The sequence below is a fragment of the Aethalodelphis obliquidens genome, unplaced genomic scaffold, assembly GCF_003676395.1.
Source record: "Aethalodelphis obliquidens isolate GAN/ISIS:26980383/991018 unplaced genomic scaffold, ASM367639v1 scaffold74, whole genome shotgun sequence".
Lineage (NCBI taxonomy): Eukaryota > Metazoa > Chordata > Mammalia > Artiodactyla > Delphinidae > Aethalodelphis > Aethalodelphis obliquidens.
This window is the reverse complement of record NW_020838018.1, coordinates 7,756,762-7,779,863: the sequence shown is the minus strand read 5'-3', so window position 1 is coordinate 7,779,863 and position 23,102 is coordinate 7,756,762. Positions and strand designations below refer to the sequence as shown.

The following is a 23,102-nucleotide window of genomic DNA, read 5'->3' as shown; positions in this document are numbered from 1 at the left end:
GAGTCTGTTAGTGATGATGTGACTCGGGCAGAGCTGTGGTAAGGTAAGGTGAGCTGAACAGACTACGTGATGTGCTGAGGGTGTGTGTGTGTGTGTGTGTGTGTGTGTCAGGAGGGAAAAAGACCGCTGAGAGAGCTACCGCATTCATTGAGACAGATCCCCGTGAGGTCCGGCCATGGTGCAGGGTTCCAGAGTTTGGAGGAGAAAGCAGTCGTGTGAAAGGGGGTGACAGCTGACATGCTGGTTTGCTCAGGGAGAGGAGAGAGTGACAGATCTCGGGGCATGTTTCTGTGAAGAGGGGCCAGGAAAGAGAAGAGTCCGCGAGCCAGAGAGAAGGAAGAAAGGACCGCCTAGGGCAGGTGAGGGAGGAAAGAGCTTCAAGGACAGGTGGTCCTCGTAGCTGTCCAGGGCTGTGAGGCTGAGGCTGGGTGACTGGGAAGTCACAGCCAGCGGAGTCTGAGGGACAGGGTTGACTAGAGAGACATGGCGAGGGCTAAAGTGTGAATGGATTCCCGCCCCCTGCCACCGCCCCGACTTCCTGCTTCGGCTCCCCTCCGCCTCATCTGGCCGTTTGGAGGACAGGACAGAGAAGCCAGGATCTATATGTAGGCTATTCTTAGCCAGAGTTCTTGGTAATCCTAAACAGGCATAGCATTTGAGGCACGCTGCTGCCGCCGCCGCCGCCCTCCCCCTGTCACACCCTCCCTGAAACGGATGTGTTCAACTCACCCTGTCTTCCTGCCCTGTGTCCATCCCTACCCGCCCACCTCCTTGGAGCTTTAGGGCGCCCAGAAGCAACCAGGGTTGCTGTAGCCATCAGAGGTCCACGGGAAGCCTCCTTCCTGCCACACACACAGATACTTTAAATCCCGTCCCCCCATCCCATTATTAGAGACCCATTCCTTTGCCTTCTTCCTTTTAGCATCTTCGAAATCACCACCAGGTAGGAGAGAACGAGCTGAAGAGACTTCCCCAGAGCATGAAGAGGCACCCTGGCTATGGAGCCTGGAAGCACCAACAGCTGGGGGACCCAAGGCCACAAGCGGGCGTCGGAGCTGCCGGGCTCCGGCTGGGGTTGGGGCAAGGGCCCCGTCTGAGATGGCACAGGCCTCCAGAGCGGCCTTCCTCTCTCACCCTTCCCCGTCCTCTGTCCCTCCCTGCCAGGTCTCACCTCAGAAAGCAAGAAAGGAAACAGTGAGGGCTTTCTGGAGCCGTCCCCCAGAGGCCTGTCTGTGCTGGGGAGGTCAAAGAGAGGGAGGGAGGGGCCGGAGAAAGGCGGAGAAGAAAGGGGAGGCGAGACAAAGGGCCCCATCCACCTTTGAAGCTGTCTCTAACCCGAGCCGGTGGGGGGGGCGGTGGGCCTGAGCTTTAAAGAATGTCTCAAATTCCTGCGGAAATCAGAGGGCTTGTAAGAGCTCCCCCTCCCCGGCACACCTCCTTCCCAGCCCCCCAAGTCCAGTCCTCCACACCTGGGGGCCCCGACCCTTTGTCCTCAGGTAATTGCTGGGCGTTGCCCCTGCGTGGAAAATCCCATTGAACTCGCCAGTTATCAGCTGTGGCTGCAGACCACCCTCCCTACACTCTCCCCACCTCCCCCGAAAACGACCCCCAACACGTTTCCCGCAGTCTTCAGCAGGATTAAGGCTCTTTGTGATTGGGGGGGAGAGGAAAAAGCAACCTGGTGAAAAGTGATTACGACAAGCCGGAGGGAGAATGGCCTGGGGCCTGGGGACCTCCCTCTTGGCTGCCGCTGTCTAAATTGCCTCGAGTTGGGGGTGTCAGCCTTGGCTCCGGTCCTCACCCAGGGAGAGGTGAGTGACCTCCCCGCGCCCCCCAACTTGGACTACGCGCCACTCGTCTCCCCTTTTGACTAAACCAGCCCCCCCCCCCACAGCTTCCCATTCTTTCATTTTTAGGCCACTGTTGGGAGAAATGGGAAGAGATGTCGTTCATCCTCCTTCTTCTCTCTCCAAAATCTCCCTGCCCAACATTTTCTCAGAAAGAGGAGGCAGGGGAAACTGAGGCTGGGGAGTCCGTCCGCAGAAGAGCGGGCTCAGTGAGGTGTTCCCCGTGAAGAGCAGAGGAGGGGCGCTGCTAGGAAGGGCCTCCCCAATGGACAAAATTAAAAACCGTGGCAAAGGAGGAAAGAGGCGGGTTTTATGGCCTCTTAGTTCCACTCCCCGAATGCACACCTGGAGCCGTCCGGAAAGCCCCCCAGAGGAGCTCTGGGCGGGGAGGGGGAGGGGGAGGGGGAGGGAAGAGGATTGCCCCCCCCCCCCGCCCGCGCCCACACCCCGGGCCGCCGCCTCTAATCGCCTTGTCCCCCCAGGTGTGGCCCCCGCCCCGCCCCCCCGCGGGGACCTGGGCGCACTGTACGCGGTCTCGCCCTCCCTCCGCTTCCGCCCGTCCGCGCCTCCTCCCCCACCCGACCTCCTCACCGGAAAAAAGTAATCTGGCTCCCAGCGAGGAGGCTGCAGCGCCCGCGGCTGCCCGGCCAGCGGCCCCGGCCCCGGCCCCGGAGGCTCGGACCGGCCCCAGGATTGGGGTTTCTGCGCCCCAGCAGGTAGCACGGGACGCGCGGTGCCAGCCAGGAAACCTGAGCCCGCGGAGGAGGGGCGCGCTCCGGGCCGCCAGCCTCCCGCGGGGCGGAGGTGCGGGCCTGCCGGGCCATCCCTTGCCGCTGCTCCTGCCCCCTTGTCCCCTGCCCCTGCGGGTACGTGCGGGGCCCGGCCTGGCCTCCACCTGCCGCGCCAGCCCCGGGCCTGCGCGCCGGCCTCCTCTTCTCTCGGAGGAGCAAGTTTGTCCCCAGTTGAGCTTTGCAGTTGTTTCCCCCACCCCCCCCACCCCGCTTCAGATAACCCGTTTGCAGGAAAATGGTTTTATTCCGGGGCTGGGAGTTGGGGGAGAGGGTGTAGGCCTGGGTAGTGGAATGTGAAGAATGGCCAGCCCTCTTTTTTTTTTTTCTCCCTCTTTTTTTTCCTGAAACCAAAACAAAAGTCCTTTCCTACAGTCTGGCCAGGAGGAATTTGGAGGCTGGGGGGCAGACTGAGGGAGACAGGGGCAGCAGAGTTCGAGGAGAGCCGCCTCCAGACCGTGTCTGCAGAGCCTTGAATCCGCTGACTTTGCCCACTTGGTTCAGGGGAGCCTGACCTCGGGTTATTCTACCTTCCCCTTCTGGGGGGCCTGCCCCGCCCCCAGGGGGCCACGCCAGGGTGGGGCCCTGAGGAGCCAGCCCTGGTTAGTGGCAGTCCTCCGCCTTTCCGGTGGGGGGTCTCTGATGCTCGGTGGTCCTCAGCATCCTCCTTGGGGGCCTGGCTCCCCTGCCTCCACCCCAGCCCTGTCTTTGGATTAGGAAGGGAAGGGGATGGGAAGGCCCATGAGTGAGGGGCGGCTGCCCCCCCGGGGGTGTCCCTGACTATGTCAGGGGCTGTGGCCTCCGAGTGCGCTTGGTCCGGCGGGTGGGGGCTGAGCCCACAAACTCGAACTGCTTCTGCCTCTCGGCATGGTTGGGGAAGGGCAGCTGGCCCTGGTAGAGGCGCTTGATGAAGTGAGCCTCTCGCTGGTTCTGGCGGCTGCGGGAGGCCTGGCGGGGCCGGCCCTGCCGCGTGAAGGCCATGAACCAGCCCTCGTGCCGTGCATTCTGGAAGGCTGTGTAGTTGTTCTCCAGCACGATCTCTGTGAACACGCAGTCTTTGCTCTTCCCGCTGGGCTGCAGGGGAAGGAAGGGGAGTTTGTCCGCCTACCCTGGCTGGCTAGTCTGCCTTATGGACCTATGTTGTAGGACCGAGGAGGGAGCGACAGGGGCTGTGAGCCCAAGAATTCCTGCCCGGTGAGACGGGCACCCTTGTTGGAGAGGCAAAGGAGGGGGCAAGGAACAAGCTTTGTTGGAGTCAGATCTGGACTTAAATACAGCCTTGTCATTTGGAGGTTGTACACATTGAGCAAGGTATTTAGCCAGGCTGAGCCTCCGTTTACCCAGCTGTTTCATAAAGGTCAAGGTAACTGTGCAGTTCAGTGCATACCCAGTGGGCACTCGTATATAGGAGAACGTTCCTTGGTCTGCGTGAATGGTGTTGCTGGGTGGAGGGGAGGGACGCGACAGTCTGATGGAAAGAAGGGGAAAACATCTGTAGAACACCAACTGTGTAAAGAGCCAGGCAGCCGCCCATCTGGCTCTATAGATAATCTTGACACCGTGCCCATTTTACAGATGAGAAGCCTGAGACTTGACAAAAATAAGCCAATATTTGAAAACAGCCAGAATCAGAAGCCAGGATTGGCGGATGCCAAAGGAAGTGGAATTCTCCCTGCACAGCCACTCTGGCCCCACCACTGTAGAGAGTGTAACTAGTGGTTACGCTAGTAGGCAGTTAGCACGACTCTTGTTACTTGGAGCCCAGGACCCCACTGACCTGAGGGGGCGTGGCTTCTGGCCTCTCAACCCTGATCAGCTCTTAGCCCTCGACACAGAGGCTGTGACATGATGTAGGTGCTAAAATTCTTCCTCATCATTGCTGGGAAAGTACCTCATACGTCAGAGCCAAGGAGTCTTATGGGTCAGCCAGTGTCCTCAGAGGGCTTCTAGACCCACAGGGGCCGGAGAGACCAGAGAGAGGCCGAGTGGGGGGGTGAGAGCAGGAGGAGTCAGAGCCCTGGGTGGGGCCCTGCATGCCGCATTCGTTCGTGACTCCCTGCCCTCCGGGCCTCACCTTCCCGATGAGCTTGCCCCTCTTGTTCATACAGATGTATTTCTCGCTCTCAGCTCCCTTGATGCGCACGCGGCTTCCGAAGGTGTCTGTCTCCACTATGAGCTTGGCTGGGGGCGTGGGGGGTGGGGGAGAAAGACCTCTGTCCCTCGGGGCTGCTGGCCCAGGGGTGTGCAGGGAACCCCTCCCTACCAGCCTGCCCTCTGAATTTGGGTGGGGGGCCCTCGGGGCCTCTCCTCCTAGAGGCTTCTCCCTGCTCTCCCCCTGCAGCCTCCACCCTGACCCGTCTGGGGATGGACCAGGCAAGGCTGGGTAGGGGCGTGGGTGGCCTCCGGGGAGGGCTGGGCCTCACCAAACTTGTTGCCATCCTCAGCGGTGGCGGAGATGCGACGCCCAGTGACCTGCACGTGCTTGCCGCTGGTCCGGCTGTAGAGCTGGTACTCGCGGATCTGCCGCCGGCTCAGCTGGTCGGTCATGGCACCCTGGTCCCTCACGTACTGGTTAAAATTAGGAGACGGGTGATTCTCCCCCTTTGCGGTTACCAAGGGAAAAACAGTGTCAATTTGCTTTGGGTGACACTACCGCAGGTCCATCCAGGGGAGGGGTGCGGAGGCGAGTGTGGTGGGGCAGGTCATTTGCCCTGAGAAGTTGAGGTGCACGGGGCATCTGGCCATGCCCTTCCCAGGCCAGTGTGTGAGCCAGTCATTGTGACTTGGCTCTTCGTCTGCCCTGGAGCACAGGACTGGTAGCTGCCCAGCTCTGGGGACACTTGGTGATACAGCTCAGGCCTGGAATCACGACTCTGGGAGCTGGAAGGAACGTTCAAGCTGCTGGTGCCTAATCCCCATGGTCTAGGGAGGAAGTGCACAGGGCCGCACAGCTGATTAGTGACAGACGCCTGTCCCGCCTCTAGGACGGAAGCTTGTCTCCTCTCCAAAACTCCAGGGGCTTGGCGCTGTTAGCCAGGGTGACCAGATGTCTCCCCAGTCCTCCGCACTGGCCTCAAAGGAGCCCACGCCCAGCACATGCACACACACGTGTGTGCACACTCACGCACACACATACGTGCACACACAGCAGCTGGTCTGTTAGAGTCACTGGAGACCTTTTTGGGGGCTCTAAGACCCTTCTCTGTAGGCTCCTGCAGGGCCCCTGGAAGCATTTCTTTATAGCACTAACGAAGGACTCCTGAGCTCACGCCCATCTCCCCGGCCGCTCCCCCTGGGTGCTCAGGGCCCTCAGAGAAGCCAGTGCCCCTTCCAGCATTCCTCCCCCTCTAGCTGAGGGCGGTGGAGGCGGTGGTGAGAGGTGCCCTCAGTGGTGGCCCAGTGGCTGCCCTGTGAGGCCACCTGCGTGTGCCACAGTGTAACAGAGGCTCGTGGCCAGCCGGGGTGATGCTACCGCCCACTGCTTCCAGGGGAGTGGAGAGGGGACGTTTCCACCCGCACACGATACAAAGCCAGGACGAGTACCTCCTCCGGGCCTGGTGTCTCCTTACCCATCTGCAGTGCTGAGTAGGAGAGAAACAGACCACTTCCTGCCCTCTCTCTCCAGCAAGGTGCAAACCGGGATGACGTTTCCCAGCCGCTGGTGACAGCCTCAGCTCTAGCACTAAAAAGTTTCTCCACCTGGATCCTGCTGGCCTGTGCTGGGACAGCCTTTCCCTGCCCCAGATCCCTAAGTCCGCCGCTATCCCAGGCCCAATCGCAACCATCCGGACAGAGCTAGACCCAGACCAGCATCTGTGAGGGGCCTCTCTCTCCTGGAGGGAGGGGTGGGAAGTATCATCTTTGAGGAGCGGGGAGGTGAGGGAGCAGCTCCAGGCTGTCATTCAGCGGAACCTGCTCAGGGTTAACCCTTCCCGGGTGTCACTGCCCAGGTCCGACCCCGGCTTATCCACAGCCTGGATTCCCAGCCTATGAGGGCAGGGTCTGCCCACCCCACATCCCGCCCTGGGAAAACCTGAGGCCAGCATTTTGGGTGGGGGACCTGCCTCCCTGCCAGGGGGTGGGGTCCGGCCTGTCCCCAGCCCCCCCGAGCCTCCTGGCCCAGGTTCAGGCCCTCCGCCCCTCTTGGCGGGCAGCCTCCTTCTGGCTGTCTGTTCCAGGTCGGGAGCAGAGAGGGCCCCCCCGAAGCCCCCTCCTCTACTCGTCCCCCTTCAAGCCCTGCACAAAAGCAGTCCCACGCCCCCCCCAGCCCACAGCCCACAAGTCGCTCTCCCCGCGGGACCTTGCTTGTCCCTTTCATGTTCCCGCTGCAGGGGGACCTCCCCTTCCACTGCTGCAGACAGCTGCTTGTCAGACGGCCCCTCAAGCATGGCTGCGGTCCGGCCTGCTGGCCCCCCCCTCCGAGGGGGGGCGAGGGGGCACTTCAAGGGGGAAAGGACAGCTTTGCCACCTTCCCCGGGTCCTGAATGGGGCCTCAGCCAGGCCATAAACGCCGGCCCGCCGCACCATTGTGCTAATTCCCCCTCCAGAACAGGTTGGGCCCACCCCCAGACCCCTCCCGGCCAGGCTGGGGGCTTTCTTCTTGCTCTCCCTGGATGTGTGAAGCAAAAGGCCTGGAACGGGGGCTAGAGCAAAAGGGGGAAGGAAAGGGGGGGTTGTCTCTCCCTCTCTCCCTCCCACCCCCCCACTGCTTCAAAGGCAGCCCCTTTCCCTCTCCCAGAGAAAAGGCATTTACCTTCAAAAAAAGTCCCCACTGGATATGAAGAGAAGCGGGCCTCTGGCCTGGGAAAGCCAAGGGATCTCTCCCCAGAGCGGTTCTGGACCAGTGCATTTTAATAGCTGCACTTTTATGGAGGATCACAAAAAGGGACCGAGCCTCACATAGGGGGCTGAGGCTGGGGCGGGGGGGGGGGGGGGGCGCGGCCTGGGGGGGGGGGGGGTGGAGAAGCAAACCCTGAATCTCATCCCATACAAACCTCTTCGGGCTTGACCTCATTGCCCTGTAGGTAAGGAGTCGCCCACCCTGGCTGGGCATTCTGACTGCCCACGCGATCACCCAGGACCGCGACCCACAGGACCTCCGTGTTGGTGGGAGCGGGGTGGTGAGTGGAACAGACGGGCGGTTTTGCGTGGAAACCTGTCCTTTCAGGTACTCGCAAGTGCAAGCCTCACCTGAGCCATCACCTCCGCCCTCTTCCGACCACTCCCGGGCTCCATCCCTCAGGCTTGGCTGCCCCATGCGCTTAGCCTTGGGGGGAACACAGTGTGGAGGGATGGAGGGAGCAGAAGAGACCCCAGGGCAACACGGGAGGGGTGTCAGAAGGAGGGCTGAAATCAAAACTTCCATCAATCCCCCAATCTGCTGTGGCCCCTTCTCCTACCCCATCCCACCGCCCCCCCCAAACCTCAGAGTCTTCTGGACTCAGGGAGAGGCCAGGATCTGCCTCTGTCCACGGAAAGGAGACTGACCGCCCCCATCGGTAGTGTGGGAGAAACGGGGAAAAGCTAGTGGGGGGCGCCCGCCTACCTGAGTTTGACAGCAGAGAATCAGCAGCTGCAGGCACCTGTGTGGGAGACGAGGCGGGCCTGGGTGTGGGTGCCAGCAGCCAGCCCCGGGGCGCAACAGGCACCCACCCCTGCCCCACGCGGTCCGTGTGCGAGTCCCAGGAAGACTGGGTCTGCCCCCGAGGCTGGAAATGGCAACAAGACGGCAGTCCGAGAGGTAGCGCACTTACAGCGTGAGGTTGGGCAGCAGGCGGGCGGCTCCCATCGCCGGAGAGATTTCTTGGGGCCGTTGCCCTCCTGCCCCCAGAGTCAGGAGCAGATGTGGGCAGTCCCTGGGGGCAGAGTCCCAGAGAAGCCAAGGTCTCTCCAAGCCACAGGTTTTCAGTGGGGAGAGGAGAGAGACGGGAGGAGGAGGAGAAAGGAGAGAAGGGAGGAGGGCGAGGGGGGAGGAGGGCGTAATTGGGAGACTGAGGTGTGAGGAGTCCACCTTCCTGGCCAGTGAGACTGCAAAGCAGCTGCTGGCAGGGGTCGGTGGAGGGTGCTGTCAGCCTCTCTCTGGGATACCCCAGCGCAGAGGATGGAGCTGCTGGAGGCTTCTAGACCCAGAGGCTGGCTCCTGCGTTCTTACTGACCCTCACGGACCCGACGGCAGGGCCCCTCCTCCCGTCTCAGGGCAAGCTTCCCCTGCCCCACCTCCCCTAGGGTGAGCTGCAGGTATCATTCCAGGCCTGGGGTCGCTGGGTCTGGGTCTGGGGGTGGAAATTCCCAGCAGCAGCCTTAAAAGGAGGAGCCTCCCTCCAGGGGGCAGGAGGTGGGCTTGGCTAGGAGCGTAGCTTCCACTGCCTCTGTCATCCCTTACTCCCCCTGTCTGCTGTCTGGCCACCGGGAAGGAGGGGTTAAGGCTGTCCCGACGGGCATCACACAGTGGGCGCCACAGCTTGGGGACCAGGGGTAGGGAGGCAGGTGCAGGTGGGGCCTTAGAAGGACCCCATGGTGAGGAGAGCGGGTGCACTGGTACCAGCCGCTTTCCTCCGGGCCTTGGCCGTTTCCTCTGAGAGATGGGCACAGTAGTGCCTCGGGATGTTGGAGGACCCAGTGAGATGGCCGCACTGAGGCAGAAGTCAAAGGTATATGTTCTGGGCCTCACTTGTCATCCTCCCACGACAGCAGCCATCCCTAGAACCTCCGGGAGCTGGGAGGAACCCAGGGCCTCCTCCCTGCGGCTCCTCAGCAGCGGTCTGGGATGAAGTGCCCAGCGGCCCTTTCTTTTTCTAACCTCGGGTCCCACGCTGCTCTGTACCACACCAGGTATCACCCCATTCTGCAGAGGAGGAAACTGAGGCACACGGTAGGTCGTTTGCTCAGGATCACCCAGCTAGTGAATGGCGTAGCCAGGTTTCCAAAGTCCATGCTCTTTCTCTCCCACACAGATTCCTTCTACTGTGCCCACGCCTGCCGGGGCCAGCATAGCGCCCACCCATGATGTCCCAATATTCCTGGTCCTGGAAGCTGATGACCAGGAACTCTACGCGGTTCCTTCCCCGCAGAAGGTGACTGATGGTGACTGTGGAAGGGGGCTAGTGCTCAGGGGCGGAATCTCTGAGGGAAGCTTACACCTCAGCTCTGGGCTCCCTGGAGGTCTCAGTGCCTCCAGGATGGGAAGAGAAGGGGAAATGCTGGCTGTGGATTTATTTACCTAAAGAGATGAGTGGGAGGGCGAAACTCTCACCTCCAGGCCTCCTTCTCACCTTCCTGAGCTAGGTCAATCCACAGAGTTGTCTGCCACCCCTCCCCACCCACGAGCAGGGACACCTCCAGCCCACCCGGTCAAGCTCCACACTTGGCTCCCAGCTCCGCCCCAGGTGCCCCGCTGGGGGCTCAAGGGTGAGTGGAGCCCGAGCTGGCCTGGGGAATGGAGTGTTGGCTCCGGCCCTGACCTTTGTAACTAGGGGTGTCCTGGGTTGGAATCAGTTGGAAAGAATGTCAAAACTGGAAGGGAGGGCTTCCCAGGTGGCGCAGTGGCTGAGAGTCCGCCTGCCGATTCAGGGGACACGGGTTCGTGCCCCGGTCCGGGAAGATCCCACGTGCCACAGAGCGGTTGGGCCTGTGAGCCATGACCGCTGAGCCTGCGCGTCCGGAGCCTGTGCTCCGCGACGGGAGAGGCCACAACAGTGAGAGGCCTGCGTACCGCAAAAAAAAAACTGGAAGGGTATCTTAGAGATTCTTCATCTGGTCCAGACTCCTCATTCACCAATGAGGTCCAGAGAGGGTCTCACAGCTAGTTAGCAGCATAGTTGGAACAAGGTACCAATCATTTCCATTTTCCACATTCGCACCACCATTTGGGGCCCCATTTAAACTCTCCCTCTTCCATGGAAACATCTGGAATCTACCTCTCCACTGTGACCGGTGCTGGTTCTGTCTCTATTCTCTGGGAAGACCTTGTCCTCATGCCCACATGCTCACGTGCTCACCAGCTCCTAGCTCCCTGGTAGGGTATTAAAAGCTGTCTCCTCCGGACCTCAATCCCCAGGAGTCACAGGTAAGAGCAGAGAGGCATGGAGGAGACAGCTCAGGCTTGGGGTTCAGGGGTGGAGGGGTCAGCTGGGAGACGGAAGGCAGTGAGGAGAGGCAGGTGTGGGGAGTTCCATCTGGGCCCAAGGTCTCTGAGCCCGAGAACCTGGTTCCTATCAGTGGGGGAAGGGCCTGCTGTCACTGGCCAGCCCCCAGCCCAGCCGGGGTCTCCATGGTAACAGATGCCCACAGTCAAGCTTGGCCTTGGGGCTCAGACAGGGGGCTGGTGCCAGGGGGCTCTGGGGCACATCTGGGTAGCCCATTCTGCACCTGCAGGCCTGGCTTTCTGGCTCCGTTTGCCCCTTTACCCCCATGGGAAGGCCGGCGGTGGGCTCCAAGTGGGGAGTGTTCCAGTCCCAGACTCTGAATTTTATCCCCATTCCCTGACCCCGGCCCTTACAGGCTATGTGACCTGTGGCAAGTCCCTTCACCTCTCTGGTCTCAGCTTCCTAATTTATAAAAAGGAAATGGCCACTGCTGATGCTGCCAAAACTGCTATCTTGTCAACTGAGAGGAAGGACACTTCCTGAAAAGTGTCAAGTGCCGCAAGAACGAGGGAGAGGGGCAGAGACCCTCTTACGTGGTCCAGCCTCAGTTTGCCTAAATTTTGACTTTCTCCCCTCACCAGAGGGACCTGGGAGCGGGGGAGGGGGGCGGCGGGGGGAGAAGGGTAGGGTTCATTACCATTTATGGGGGGTGGCAGGAGGTGATAAGGGGAGTGAGGAGTAGTCAAGGCCGTGGTGGTTAATCCCATCCCACAGTGCCAAGTTCAACACCTCCCCCCACAAAGGGGGCGTCTCACGCCTGCTCCTAGCAGCCCAGCTTGTGCAGACCCAGAGTCCACCTGCATGCCGGCCACTTGTCACCACCTGCTTTGACCCCAGCCCACCCTTTTCCTGTTGACAAACAGAAGGGCTAGGGCTGGGGAAGGGTGAAGGGCAAAGAGCACTGTAGCAATGCGGACAGACCACCCCCCCATCTTTGCTATCTGATCCTCACCGCCTGCCAGCACGTGGAAATCAAATTGTCAGACGTCTAGCTGTTAAGTGCCCTTCTGTGCAGTCCTGCTGCGGAGCCAGAGAACAAGGGCGCTTGCCTGGGGTTGGCGGAGCAGAGAAGTACCTGCGACAACACAGGCTTTGCAATAACTTGGCTCCGGAGCTGCCCCTCCTGGGCTCCAGTTATACCGTGGACTCAATTCTAAGTCCCACTCTCAGTTTGAGGCTTCCTGGCACCCTCAAACTTCCACGTCCCCCTCTCACCCACAGAGTGGTTAAAAACAGGGCCCTAGTGCCAGACTACCTGGGTGTGAATCCTGGCTGTGTGACCTTGGGGGGCAAGTTGTTTAACCTCTCTGTGCCTCACTTTCCACATCTGAGAAATGGGGCTAATAACACCCACCTCTAGGCATGGTTGTGAGGATTAAAGGTGTGAATCCATGGAAGGCACTTAGAGCAGCACCCAGCTCACAGCGTTATCACTGCAATCACGTCAGCCTTCTTTCTGTCCAAACCACTGTGCTTGTTCTGCCTCAGGGCCTTTGCACCCTCTGTGCCTGCTCCTAGGAATGTCCTTCTGCCAGCTCTACATGTAGCCACCACTCCCTTTTTGTCAATCGTCTCCTCTGAAGGACCTTCTCAGATCCAACTAAACAGTACTTCCCGGGACTTCCCTGGTGGTCCAGTGGTTAGGACTCTGCACTTCCACTGCTGGGGGTGTGGGTTTGATCCCTAATTGGGGAACTAAGATCCCACAAGCCATGCGTCATGGCCAAATCCCCCACCCCCCCAAAAAAAACCCCACCAGCACTTCCCCACCCTGGAAATTATCCTGTTTTATGTCCTCCAAAGCGCTGGACAGTAACTGAAATTATGTTGTTGGCTCCTGTGTTTCCACTAGACTGTAGGCAACTTGAAGGGAGGACTTTGTCTTGCCCACCCTGTATCGCGGTGGCATGAAGCTATGGTCAGTGCCAGCTGCCTACCTGGAACCAGACCTGAACTGATGTCCCTTGTCGCTCTGGGGGACTGAGGTCAGTAGCATGTTCTCCTTTGTTAGAGGGTGGGACAAAGCCCACATCTGCCTTGTGGGGTGTAGAAAGCGGAAGCAAGAATGCCAGCCCTGCCTTCCTCTATCTCTTCTGGCATCAAGAGAAGCTGAATGGGAGACTCAAGCCTGCCGGCTGCCCTTCCCATGCAGGTGTTCAGAGACCTCCAACTTTCTGGGACCCATACCTGGGGGTCCTGGGGAGAGAGGGCAGGGCCAGTTCTCCACTGGCCCACTTCAGGCCTGGCCAATGGGGGTGCTGGTTAGGGGCAGGGAGAAGCCCAGCAGAGGCCCTGCAAGTAGACCCCGAGGGGGGCGGCCACCTGCACGTCACTGTGGGTGAACCCAGCTTCAAAGTGGCTCTGCAGGCTGGGAGGGGGCAGAAGGTCAGAGCCACGCGATGGGTCATTCACCCCCCTTCCAATCCTCTGTTGGTCTCACCCCAACAATTTACTGAACCCCGTTCCTGTGGCTCTGACTGCTGCCCTTGGGGAATGCTAGCCCAGGAGTTGTTCACCTGCCCACCTCCTGAAGAGATACTTTATAGCTTCCAGGAAGCCTGCCTGTCTCCCCACTTGGGAGGTTTCCTTGAAGGTGCAGGCCTCTGGGCTCCTGCCTGACACAGATCACACCAGTGACGTCCCTGTGAGCAGCTCACCTAACAGGACGCAAGCCTGGGAGAGCAGAGCTAGGCCCGGCCCTTGAGATGCAGACCCTCAGGCTGGTCCCTTCCTGATAGGGGCGGCGGGCGGCTGTCACCCTTCAGTTCTGTATCTGGAGAGCCAGGCCCTGTCAGAAGGGAGTGTGGACGCAGGAAGACCCACCCCAGCTCTAGCTCCCTCCCTCAGGCCTGAGGGCTAAAGGTCGAAGCTGGGAAAGGGGCTGAGACACTTGGTCCTTCCCCCAAAGCTGGGGATGGGGTAGTGGTGCCGGGCGTGGGGGGTGGGGAGCGCGGTGGGGGCGGTGGGGGGAGAGGGAGCTAAAGAGCAGAACACAGCTGGCTGGCTGGCAGGCAGGCAGGCCAGGGTGTGCTGGCACACGGCTGCCCTCTGCCGGGCTCACGGGCTCACTGCAGCCGGCAAGGACAGCTCCCGGGGAAGGGAGAGACAGCTGCAACAAGGTCCTAGCAAAGCAAACTTTATTGTGGGTCTGAGAGGTCGGGGCTCTTCCCTCCAGGGCCTGCTGCAACCGAGAGTTGGGGTGAGGAGCTCTTGTGTCGCCCCCAACACGTCCATCACATTCAGACTCAGCACGGTGGTCTCACGGGCCCTCCCTCGGTCACTGTGGCCAGGCCACTCCTGGCTCCTCATTTCTTAAATCCTGGCTTTTTAGGTCTGGGTGTGGTTTTGGCCTGTGGGAGAAGGCGTTGCTCCAGTGTCCCACCCTCTCCCCATCCTGGCACCTTCCCAGAGAACATCCCTCCTCCCCCAGGAGGACCAGCCCCTTCTTATCAGCACTCACCTTTCCCACAGGGCTCCTGTCTTTAGGATGGAATCTGGAACGGGGGTGGGGTTGGGCAAGGAGTGGGGATGTGAGAAAGAGAGAGCTCAGTCTGATGCCAGTAGCCCCGGGCCCTCCTACTAGTGCCCAGGCTGCAGAGCTGGGCCCTGTGCACTTCCAGGAAGCAGGGGGCTGTGACCTGCAGAGGTTTGCCTCTCCACCTGTCACCCGCCAGGGACCACTCTGACTCTCTCTTATTTTTAAAATTTTAAAATTTTTAAATTAAAATTATTTATTTATCTATTGGCCCACCACGCGGCATGCAGGATCTTAGTTCGCCGACCAGGGACTGAACATGTGGCCCCTGCAGCGGAAGCCCAGAGTCTTAACCACTGGACCGCCAGGGAAGTCCCTGACTCTCTCTTTAAACAAGATGTTTTTTCTTCTTAAGCTTCTATCTGCTTGCCTTTATTTGTGTATAAGACACAAATGTTTCTTATCATAAAAGTAACGTTAACCACATTGCGCAAAATATAGCAAATAGAGAATAAATTGCCTATACTTTTCTTTACCTCCTACTAATATTAACATTTTGTTTCCTTTCAGAACTTTTTTGTTTGTGAAATAAAATGAAAATAATTTGGGACTTCCCTGGTGGTCCAGCGGTTAAGAATCCACCTCCCAATGCAGGGGACGTGATTCCTGGTCGGGGAACTAAGATCCCACATGCCGTGGGCTAATTAAGCCCGTGCGCGGCAACTACTGAGCACACGGGCCACACCTAGAGAGTCTGTGCACCTCAACGAAGATCCCAACCAAGATCCCGCGTGCCGCAACTAAGACCCAATGCAGCCAAAAATTAAATAACTAAATATTAAAATGAAAATAATTTAATATCCTGCTCTTTGAATTCGAGAAACACTTTCCAGTTTGCTATATTCTTCATGGGCATTATATCACATGCCATTGAGAAGACGTGACATAGTTTAAGCAACTGGTATATTGATGGACATCTACAATGCTTCCATTTTATACTATTATTTGAATAATGCAGTGATATAAGTTTCTTAGTGCATATATTTTCCTCATATCTTGGATGGGATTCTTTGGAAGGAACTGCCATAAGTGGGAAGAAGTCAGAAAATAAGAACTGTTAAATGCTTTTCAAAAAGACTGTGCCAACCGACAGTGGCAGCACACCTGTGCACCTGTGTCTCCGTGTACCACACACCTGCACACACACGTGCATCATCCTCTTTCAAGCACGATGTACCTCAACTAAAAGATTTTGGCTCATTTAATAGATGGAAAGAGTTACCTCACTGCCACCTCCTCTTTTTCCACCTTTTTTTTCTGGAAACCAAGCACAAGCATTATTGGGAGTTCTGGCAAGGCCCAGGGGCAGAGCAGACTCCTGCCGGGCACCTGGCAGCTGTTGCCCCGGGCCTCAGCGCACTCCACTGGGGAGGCCTGGTCCAGGTTTCTGAGGAGCCTTTGCGGGGCGGGTGGGTGTCCCTCCCTCACCTTGGCAATGCTTGTGTGCTTCTGGGGCGCCAGCCTCTTGACTTGTTTGACAGGGGTCTCCTTCTCCAGGGACACATCTGTGTCTTCGTCGTCATCATCTTCTTCCTCTTCCTCCTCTTCTTCCTCCTCCTCTTCTTCCTCCTCCTCCCCCTCCTCTTCCTCCCAGGATTGGTCTGAAGTGTCAGCGATGGTGTGGGAGGAAGGCAGGGCCTCTGAGCCCGAGGGTCTCTGCCAGGCTCCCCTTCCCAGATCTACCTGCCCAAAGTGCGGCTGGCGGGGTGGGGAGGGCAGTGAGGGCTGAGGCCACGGCAGGAGGGCAGGGGAAGTGGTAAGCTGCAGCTCTGGCCGGGCCGGAGGGGGATGCACACTGGGAAGGAGAGTGTGAGGGGAAGGAGGGAGAGGGTGGGGACACAGCAGTGGAGGAACTCAGGCCTCATCCTGAGGCAGGTGGAACCCGCCCGGGGTTTGGAGCAGGAGAGAACCCTGATGGAAGAGGCACCACTGGACAGAGAAGAAGGCAGTTAAAGGTCTGTCAAAAGAGTCAAAAGCACAGCGAATTGCCAGGGTCCATGTTACTGCTACAGCTACACACTTCACAGCAGGTAATGTTTTGAGTGTGCTCTGGTACCAGGCGTTATGTTAAGTGCTTTTTCTGAATATGCCATTTATTCCTCACAACTAGGAGGAATACACTTGAAGATGGAACCAAGTAGAACCCCAGCCCCGTGTTATGGCTGGAGGGCTGCAGCCCACAGAGGACGTGGCGGAGAGGTAAAGGAGAACTGGGGCTAGGAGGCGTGCCCATGGCCTCCTGGTCCAGGCTGCTGGTGATTCTGTTGCCTTTGGGGATCTCCTCCAATAATTCAAGAATCCCTCAAGTGTTTGAGTACCTATTATGTCCTTGGCCCTGTGCTGAGCACTGTACCGGCAGACCTTTCTCGGGTCCAAGCTTGGACTTACCATAACATTCCTGGCCACAGAGGAACACGGGTCCAGAGCCAGCCCGGAGCTGGAACGTGACAGGAGGAGAAAGCTCCAATCCCGCCAGGACAACCTGCAGGGGTAGGGGGTAGAGGGTAGGGGCAGGAGTAGAGAGGACAGGCCACTCGGGCCTGGTACCTGTCTGGGGGTGGGGGATGGGGGCTGGCCTCAGGCAGAAATGCTCAGTTTATTCCCTCCCCTCAACCACACATGCTTCAGGGCTTCCCTGGACCTCTCTGCACTCTCAGCCCCCTGGACCTTCCTGCTGAGGTGGACTCTGTTGGAGAAGAACATGGATCTGATAATCTCATTCCTGCCAAGATCACAGACGGTCTTCCAAGCTGAGGTGCAGCCGTTAAATAGTCTGATAGCTATGGACTGAACTGTGTCCCCTCAAATTCTTACATTGAAGCCCCTAACCTCCAATGTGCTGGTATCTGGGGATGGAGCCTTTGGGACCGTAACTAGGGTTAGTTGAGGTCATGAGGGTGGGGACCTTGTGATGGGATTAGTGCCCTTAGAAGACGAGACCAGACAGTTTGCTTTCTCTCTAGGCCATGTGAGGACACAAAAAGAAGGTAGCCATCTGCAAGCCAGGAAGAGGGCCCTTACCAAAACCCGACCGTGCTGGCACCCTGATCTCAGACTTCTAGCCTCCAGAACTGTGAGGAAGAAATGTCTGTTGTTTAAACCACTCACTGCATGGTATTTTGTTATGTCAACCCAAGCTGACTCAGGCATTGATCAAATGAGAAAAGCAGATGCAAAGTTGTATTACAGTCTTCCTATCATCTTGTAAGTAATGTGTGAATATTCATAGGAATAAAGGTTAGAAATATATTACAGTGCTAACCATAATTTTCAGTGGACGGTACCACATTTATTTTCTTTACACTTTTCCAAACTTTGCAAATTTTCTAGAGTAACGATGATACTTAAATTTCTTGAGTTCTTACCATGTGCCAGGCCCCATGCCACACATTTTACCTGCTTTATCTCATTTAAATCTTCACAAGAAGCCCACAAAGGAGGTGTTGTTATTTTACAGAGGAGGAAACTGAGGCTTAGAGAGATTAACTTAGAGTTTCTGGTTTAGAGAGGAAGCAGATAAGTGAAAACTGATCACAAACACCTAGAAATGCTGGATAAAATGTAATTCAATGTTTTTACTGCTTGGTTGAATGGTAAGACAGAAAGAAGTGTCCCTGTGCATCAGAAAGAAGAGCAGCCTGTGCAGAGGCTGATGCCACAGCTGAAGGGAGGATGTCCTTGAAAACGGCAAGGACTTTGGGTTGTGACACTCATGTGGACAGGAGACAAACCCTTGGGGAGGGGACCTTCAAAGGGCTACATCTCAGTAAAAAGCCCCGTGGTGAGGGTTGAGGAGAAGGGACTGAAGGACCCTAAGCCATCTAACTAGAAAGGACCCACCATCAAAGGAGGGAAACAAGAACCTGTGGGTGGGATAACAGAGTCTCCTGTGAGAAGCTAACAGCTGTGGTTGTACCTCTGACTTAGAGCAAATCTGAATGTACTCGGTGGGCACTGCCAAGCCAAGAGATCTGTATAAAATCCCAGGCTTGCGATCTTCCTGTGGCAAACGGCAGGTGCAAACACAAAACCAGTCTCTAGGGACACTCTGAATTCTTTTCACACAGAATTCTTTCACAAAACAGAACCAAACCAAACTGGAAGAGGTTTGAAACAACCCTGCTAGAGTCTGGCAGCAGAACAAAACAACATGTACAACCAGGAACCTGAGATAAGAGAATAACAACCTAAACCACATGAAATGTTTGATGAAGATCAAATAAATATAAGAGTAGGAATCAAAATAATAAGAACAAGATATTACAAAAAAGAAAAAGAGGGCTTCCCTGGTGGCGCAGTGGTTGAGAGTCCGCCTGCCGATGCAGGGGACACGGATTCGTGCCCCGGTCCAGGAAGATCCCACATGCCGCGGAGCGGCTGGGCCCGTGAGCCATGGCCGCTGAGCCTGCGCATCCGGAGCCTGTGCTCCGCAGCGGGAGAGGCCACAACAGTGAGAGACCCGCGTACCGCAAAAAAAATAAATAAAATAAAAATAAAAAGAACCAAAAGCAGCTTCTAGACATCAAAAACATTAGCATTGAAGTAAAGTGAACAAATGGTTAAAAAGCAGAGTGAAGCAGCTGAAGGAAGAATCAGTAAATTGGAGAAGTTCTGGGAAGAAATTACCCAGTATGAAGCACAGAGAGAAATGAACAAAATATGAGAGAGAAGCTGGACGTGGAGGACAGGTGAGAAGGTCCAACATGCATCCAATCAGAGGTAGGGACTGGAGAGAATGGAGTCAGTGTTCCAAGTGATAATGACCAAGAGTTCTCCAGAAATGATCCAAGACAGATCCTCATATGCAGGAAACCTCATCCCTGAAAAGATAAATAAAAATAAATCCACACCTGAACATACTATGGTGAAATGACAGATGAGAACAAAGAGATGAGCTTAAAATCAACCAAAGAGGCCAGATTTCCAAAAAAAGGAACAATAACCAGGCAGACTGAGGATTTCAACAGCAACATCAGGAATCAGAAAGAGGTCAGGAATCAGACCTCTTACCTAGAAGTATATACACAGCCAAACTATCATGAAGGAATGAGGGTAAAAGAAAGGTATTTCTGAGCAAAGCCCAAGTAAGTTTACTACTCCCAGGTCTACAAAAGGATGTTCAAAAAGATGGCAATTAAATTGAGAAGTAGGTGCAAGCAGCAGTGATGAGAAAAAAAATTGGTATAAATACATACATACATACATACATACATACATACCTAAGGAAACATTGCCGTAAAATAAAACAACACTAGTCATGACTAGTGTTGAGCTGGTTTAAAACACATTGGAGCTAAAATGCTACATGATGACAATATGTATGTTAAAATGAAAGTAATTAGAATCCCCTGGTTTGGGAGGAAGAAAACATTAATTTTCGACTTTGATCATGCATGACTGTTAAAAAATTAAGGAGAACAAATAAAGATTAGAATGAGATTCTATAGCTTCTAAACCAGTAGAAGAGAAAAGGGGAAAAGAAACTTTAATCAATCTAATAAAAGACAGGAAAACTAGAAAAAAGAAACAAAAAAATTTAAAAGGCAAGGAAAATAGAAGCACAAACTACATGCTACAAGTAAATCCAAGTATATTAGCAAGTCACAATCAATATAAACAGACTATACTGGCTGGATAGATTAAAACAAGGTCTAGCTACATACTGCTTATAAGAAACCTTATAAGGACGGAGAAATGCTGGAGTAGAGAGATGGAAATATACATACCAGGTGCAGCAGAGGCTTCCAGTTGCTTATCCAATAGCCATTCTTTCCTTCCATAATAACAGCACCCTGATATTACTGAAATACTATACCCAGCCAAAAACTGCATTCTTCAGTTTCCTTTGCAGTTGTGACTATGTTACTAATTTCTGGATCAATGAGCTATAAGCAGAATTTGGAAGGTGGTACTTGTGGGAAGACTCCTTAAAAGGTGGACAGAGAACTAAGAGAAGTCCCTGTGGTCTTCCCTTGCTGCTTCTTTCCTATTACATTAATTGTAGAACTGAGGGCTGGAGCTGCAGCAGCCTTCCTAGACTGTAAGGTGATTTTGAGGATGGTAGGTCTGCACTAAAGACAGGAGAAAGATACAAGGAGACTTGGTCTTTGGTGACCATGGAGTCATCTCATCAGCTCTGGACTGCCCATCTCTGGACTTCTACGCAATACAGAAATAAATCTTAAGCCCCTATAGTTGGGTCTCTGTTACGGCAGCCACACATGACTAAAATGAAAACGAAGCTAGTTGTACTTTCTGGTGAGTGATGTTGATAATGGGGGAGGCTATGTATGTGTAGGGGTAGGTGGTATATAGGAAATCTCTGTAACTTCCTCTCGATTTTATTGTAAACCTAAAACTGCTCTTAAAAAATAAAGTCCCTAAAAAATGAAGCTAGTAGTGTTTGTTACGATTAGGTTTGGTAATAAGTGACAGAAAACTCCATAACAGTGGCTTACACAGGTAGAAACTCACTTCTTTGTCACATAAACTAAGTCCATACATAAGCTATGAGTACACCACTCCTCAATCACCAGGGATCCAGGCTCTTTGTACCGTGTTGCTCTCATTCTCAATACACGGCTCCCACCTCGCCCAGGATGGCTGCTCTTGTTCCAGTCATCACATCTACACTCCAGGAAGGGACAAAAAAGTGGTCACATGATCTCTCTTTAAGGACATTTTTCAGATGTTGTAGATCCCACTTCTGCTTACATCGCATTGGCCAGAACTTCATTGTTATGCCAAACTTAGAGGGAATATAGTTTTTATTCTCAGTAGCCTTGTGACCAGCTAAAAGTCATGAATCCATTACTAAAGAATAAAGGAATAATGGAGATTGAGGGACATCTGGGAAACAAATTAATATCAGACGATATAAGCTTTAATTCAATAAGTATTTTAGGGATAAAGAAGGTCACCACATAATGAAAAAATTTAGACAAGGAAGATATTTACAATTATACAAGGAAAGTAAAAATTCTACAAGAAAGCTAAACCTGTAAATTATATGCATCAACAACACAGTCTGAACATACATAAACCATAGCCACAGTAATCAAGACAGTGTGATATTAGAGGGATAGACACATAGATTGACTGAAGACCTAGAAATAGACACACACAAATACCTGCAACTGATTTTTGACAAAGGTGTAAACTCAATTAAATGGAGGAAGCTTTTTCAACAAATGGAGCTGGAGCAATTGGACGTCCATAGGCAAAGAAATGAACCTTCACCTAAACCTCATAGCTTATACAACAGTGAACTCAAAATGGACCATGGACTTAAGTGTAAAACATAAAACTATATGACTTTTGGACAAAAAACACAGAAAACCTTCATGATCTCAGACTAGGCAATGTGTTCTTAGACTTAACATCAAAAGTCATAAAAGGAAGAATACAATAGACCTCATCAAAATTAAAAACGTTTGTTCCATAAAAGCTCATGTGAAGAGGATGAAAAGACAAGTTATAAACTGGGGAGAAAATATTTGCAAGCCATATATTTGACAGAGGACTAGTGTCTAGAATATATAAAAAATTAACAAAATTCAACAGTAACAAAACAATTAGAAAATGAGCAAAAGACATGAACACTTAACTGAACATACATATGGCAAAAACCGCATGAAAAGATGTTCAACATCATTAGCCATCAGGAAAATGCAAACTAAAAGCACAATGAGACATCACTACACACACATTAGAAAGGCTAAAATAAAAGAGATAGTGACAACATGAAATGTCGATGAGGATGCAAAGAAACTTGATCACTTATGCATTGCTGATAGAAATGCAAAATGGTACAGCCACTTTAGAAAACAGTCTGGCAGTTTAAGAAACTAAATGTGTAACCACCCTCATATGGCCCAGCAATTGCACTCCTGGACATTTAACCCAGGAGAAATGAAAACTTAGCTTACGCAAAAACCTATACACAAATGTTCATATCAGCTTTATTTGTAAGAGCCCCAGATGGGAATCAGACCAGTTTTTCCACAGATGAATTGTTGAACTGTGGTACAACTATACCACGGAATACCAGTCAGCAGTAAAATGAACGGATCTCCAGGGAATTATGCTGAGAAAAAAAAGCCAGTTCCCCCAAAGTTACATATGTCTGATTCTATTTCAAGGACCAAATTTTAGAAATGGAGGACAGATTGGTGGTTGCCAGGGGTTAGGGGGAGGTGAGGGAGCAGGAGGGAGGTGAGTGTGGTTATAAAAGGGCAACATGAGGGACGCCTGGGGTGTTGGAACTGTTCAGTATCTTGGCTGTGGTGGTGGATATAGGAACTTAGGTGACAAAATTGTATAAATAGATCGCTGCATTGTATCAATGTCAATATCCTGGTTTTGATATTATATTACAGTTTTGCAAAATGTTACCATTGGAGAAAACTGGGCAAAACATACAGGGATCTCTCAGTATTATTTCTTACAGCTGCATGTGAATCTACAATTATCTAAAACGATTTTCAATTAAAAAAATAAACATATATAAAGTAAACAAAATTATAAGAAGAACCCGAAGATCCACAATCATAACAGGAAATTTTAACACATTTCTTTTGCTAATTGATACATCAGGAGACAAAATATATATAGGTTTGAACACAATTAATACACCTGATTTAATGGACACACATAGAATCCTATAATACTACCATGTAATAAGCCACAAATTGAGTCTCAACAAATAACCAAAGAATTGATATGGTCTATATATATATACACACACACACACACACACACACACACACACACACACACACACACACAC

At 53.9% G+C, this 23,102-nt stretch overlaps 2 protein-coding genes and 1 long non-coding RNA gene across 8 annotated transcripts in view; all 3 read right to left on the bottom strand.

The window, feature by feature from the left end:
- Window positions 1-2,531: 2,531 nt before the first annotated feature.
- On the bottom strand, window positions 2,532-5,910 carry FGF17 (fibroblast growth factor 17). Its single transcript, XM_027092039.1, has 4 exons — window positions 5,905-5,910; window positions 5,059-5,284; window positions 4,710-4,816; window positions 2,532-3,709 (listed from the first exon to the last, which is right to left on the bottom strand). The coding sequence occupies exons 1-4, from the start codon at window positions 5,908-5,910 to the stop codon at window positions 3,416-3,418; spliced, it is 633 nt and encodes a 210-aa protein (XP_026947840.1). The 3' UTR covers window positions 2,532-3,415.
- Window positions 5,911-7,473: 1,563 nt separating this feature from the next.
- LOC113612293 (uncharacterized) lies at window positions 7,474-8,210 on the bottom strand. The gene is made up of 3 exons (XR_003429798.1): window positions 8,181-8,210; window positions 7,826-7,901; window positions 7,474-7,492 (listed from the first exon to the last, which is right to left on the bottom strand). It is a non-coding gene; the product is annotated as an uncharacterized LOC113612293 (long non-coding RNA).
- A 5,689-nt stretch (window positions 8,211-13,899) lies between these two features.
- Window positions 13,900-23,102, bottom strand: part of NPM2 (nucleophosmin/nucleoplasmin 2) — a 21,930-nt gene continuing 12,727 nt past the window's right edge. For 2 of the 6 annotated variants that reach the window (XM_027092053.1, XM_027092052.1), the window contains 4 exons: window positions 16,703-16,796; window positions 15,537-15,915; window positions 14,240-14,273; window positions 13,900-14,129 (listed from right to left, as the gene is read on the bottom strand). In XM_027092053.1, the coding sequence (XP_026947854.1) occupies window positions 14,085-14,129; window positions 14,240-14,273; window positions 15,537-15,915; window positions 16,703-16,796 (552 nt within the window). In that variant the 3' untranslated portion in view covers window positions 13,900-14,084. Of the gene's footprint in view, window positions 14,274-15,536; window positions 15,916-16,702; window positions 16,797-23,102 lie in introns of all 6 variants that reach the window. The other 4 variants (XM_027092055.1, XM_027092054.1, XM_027092057.1 and 1 more) reach the window with 4 other exon arrangements.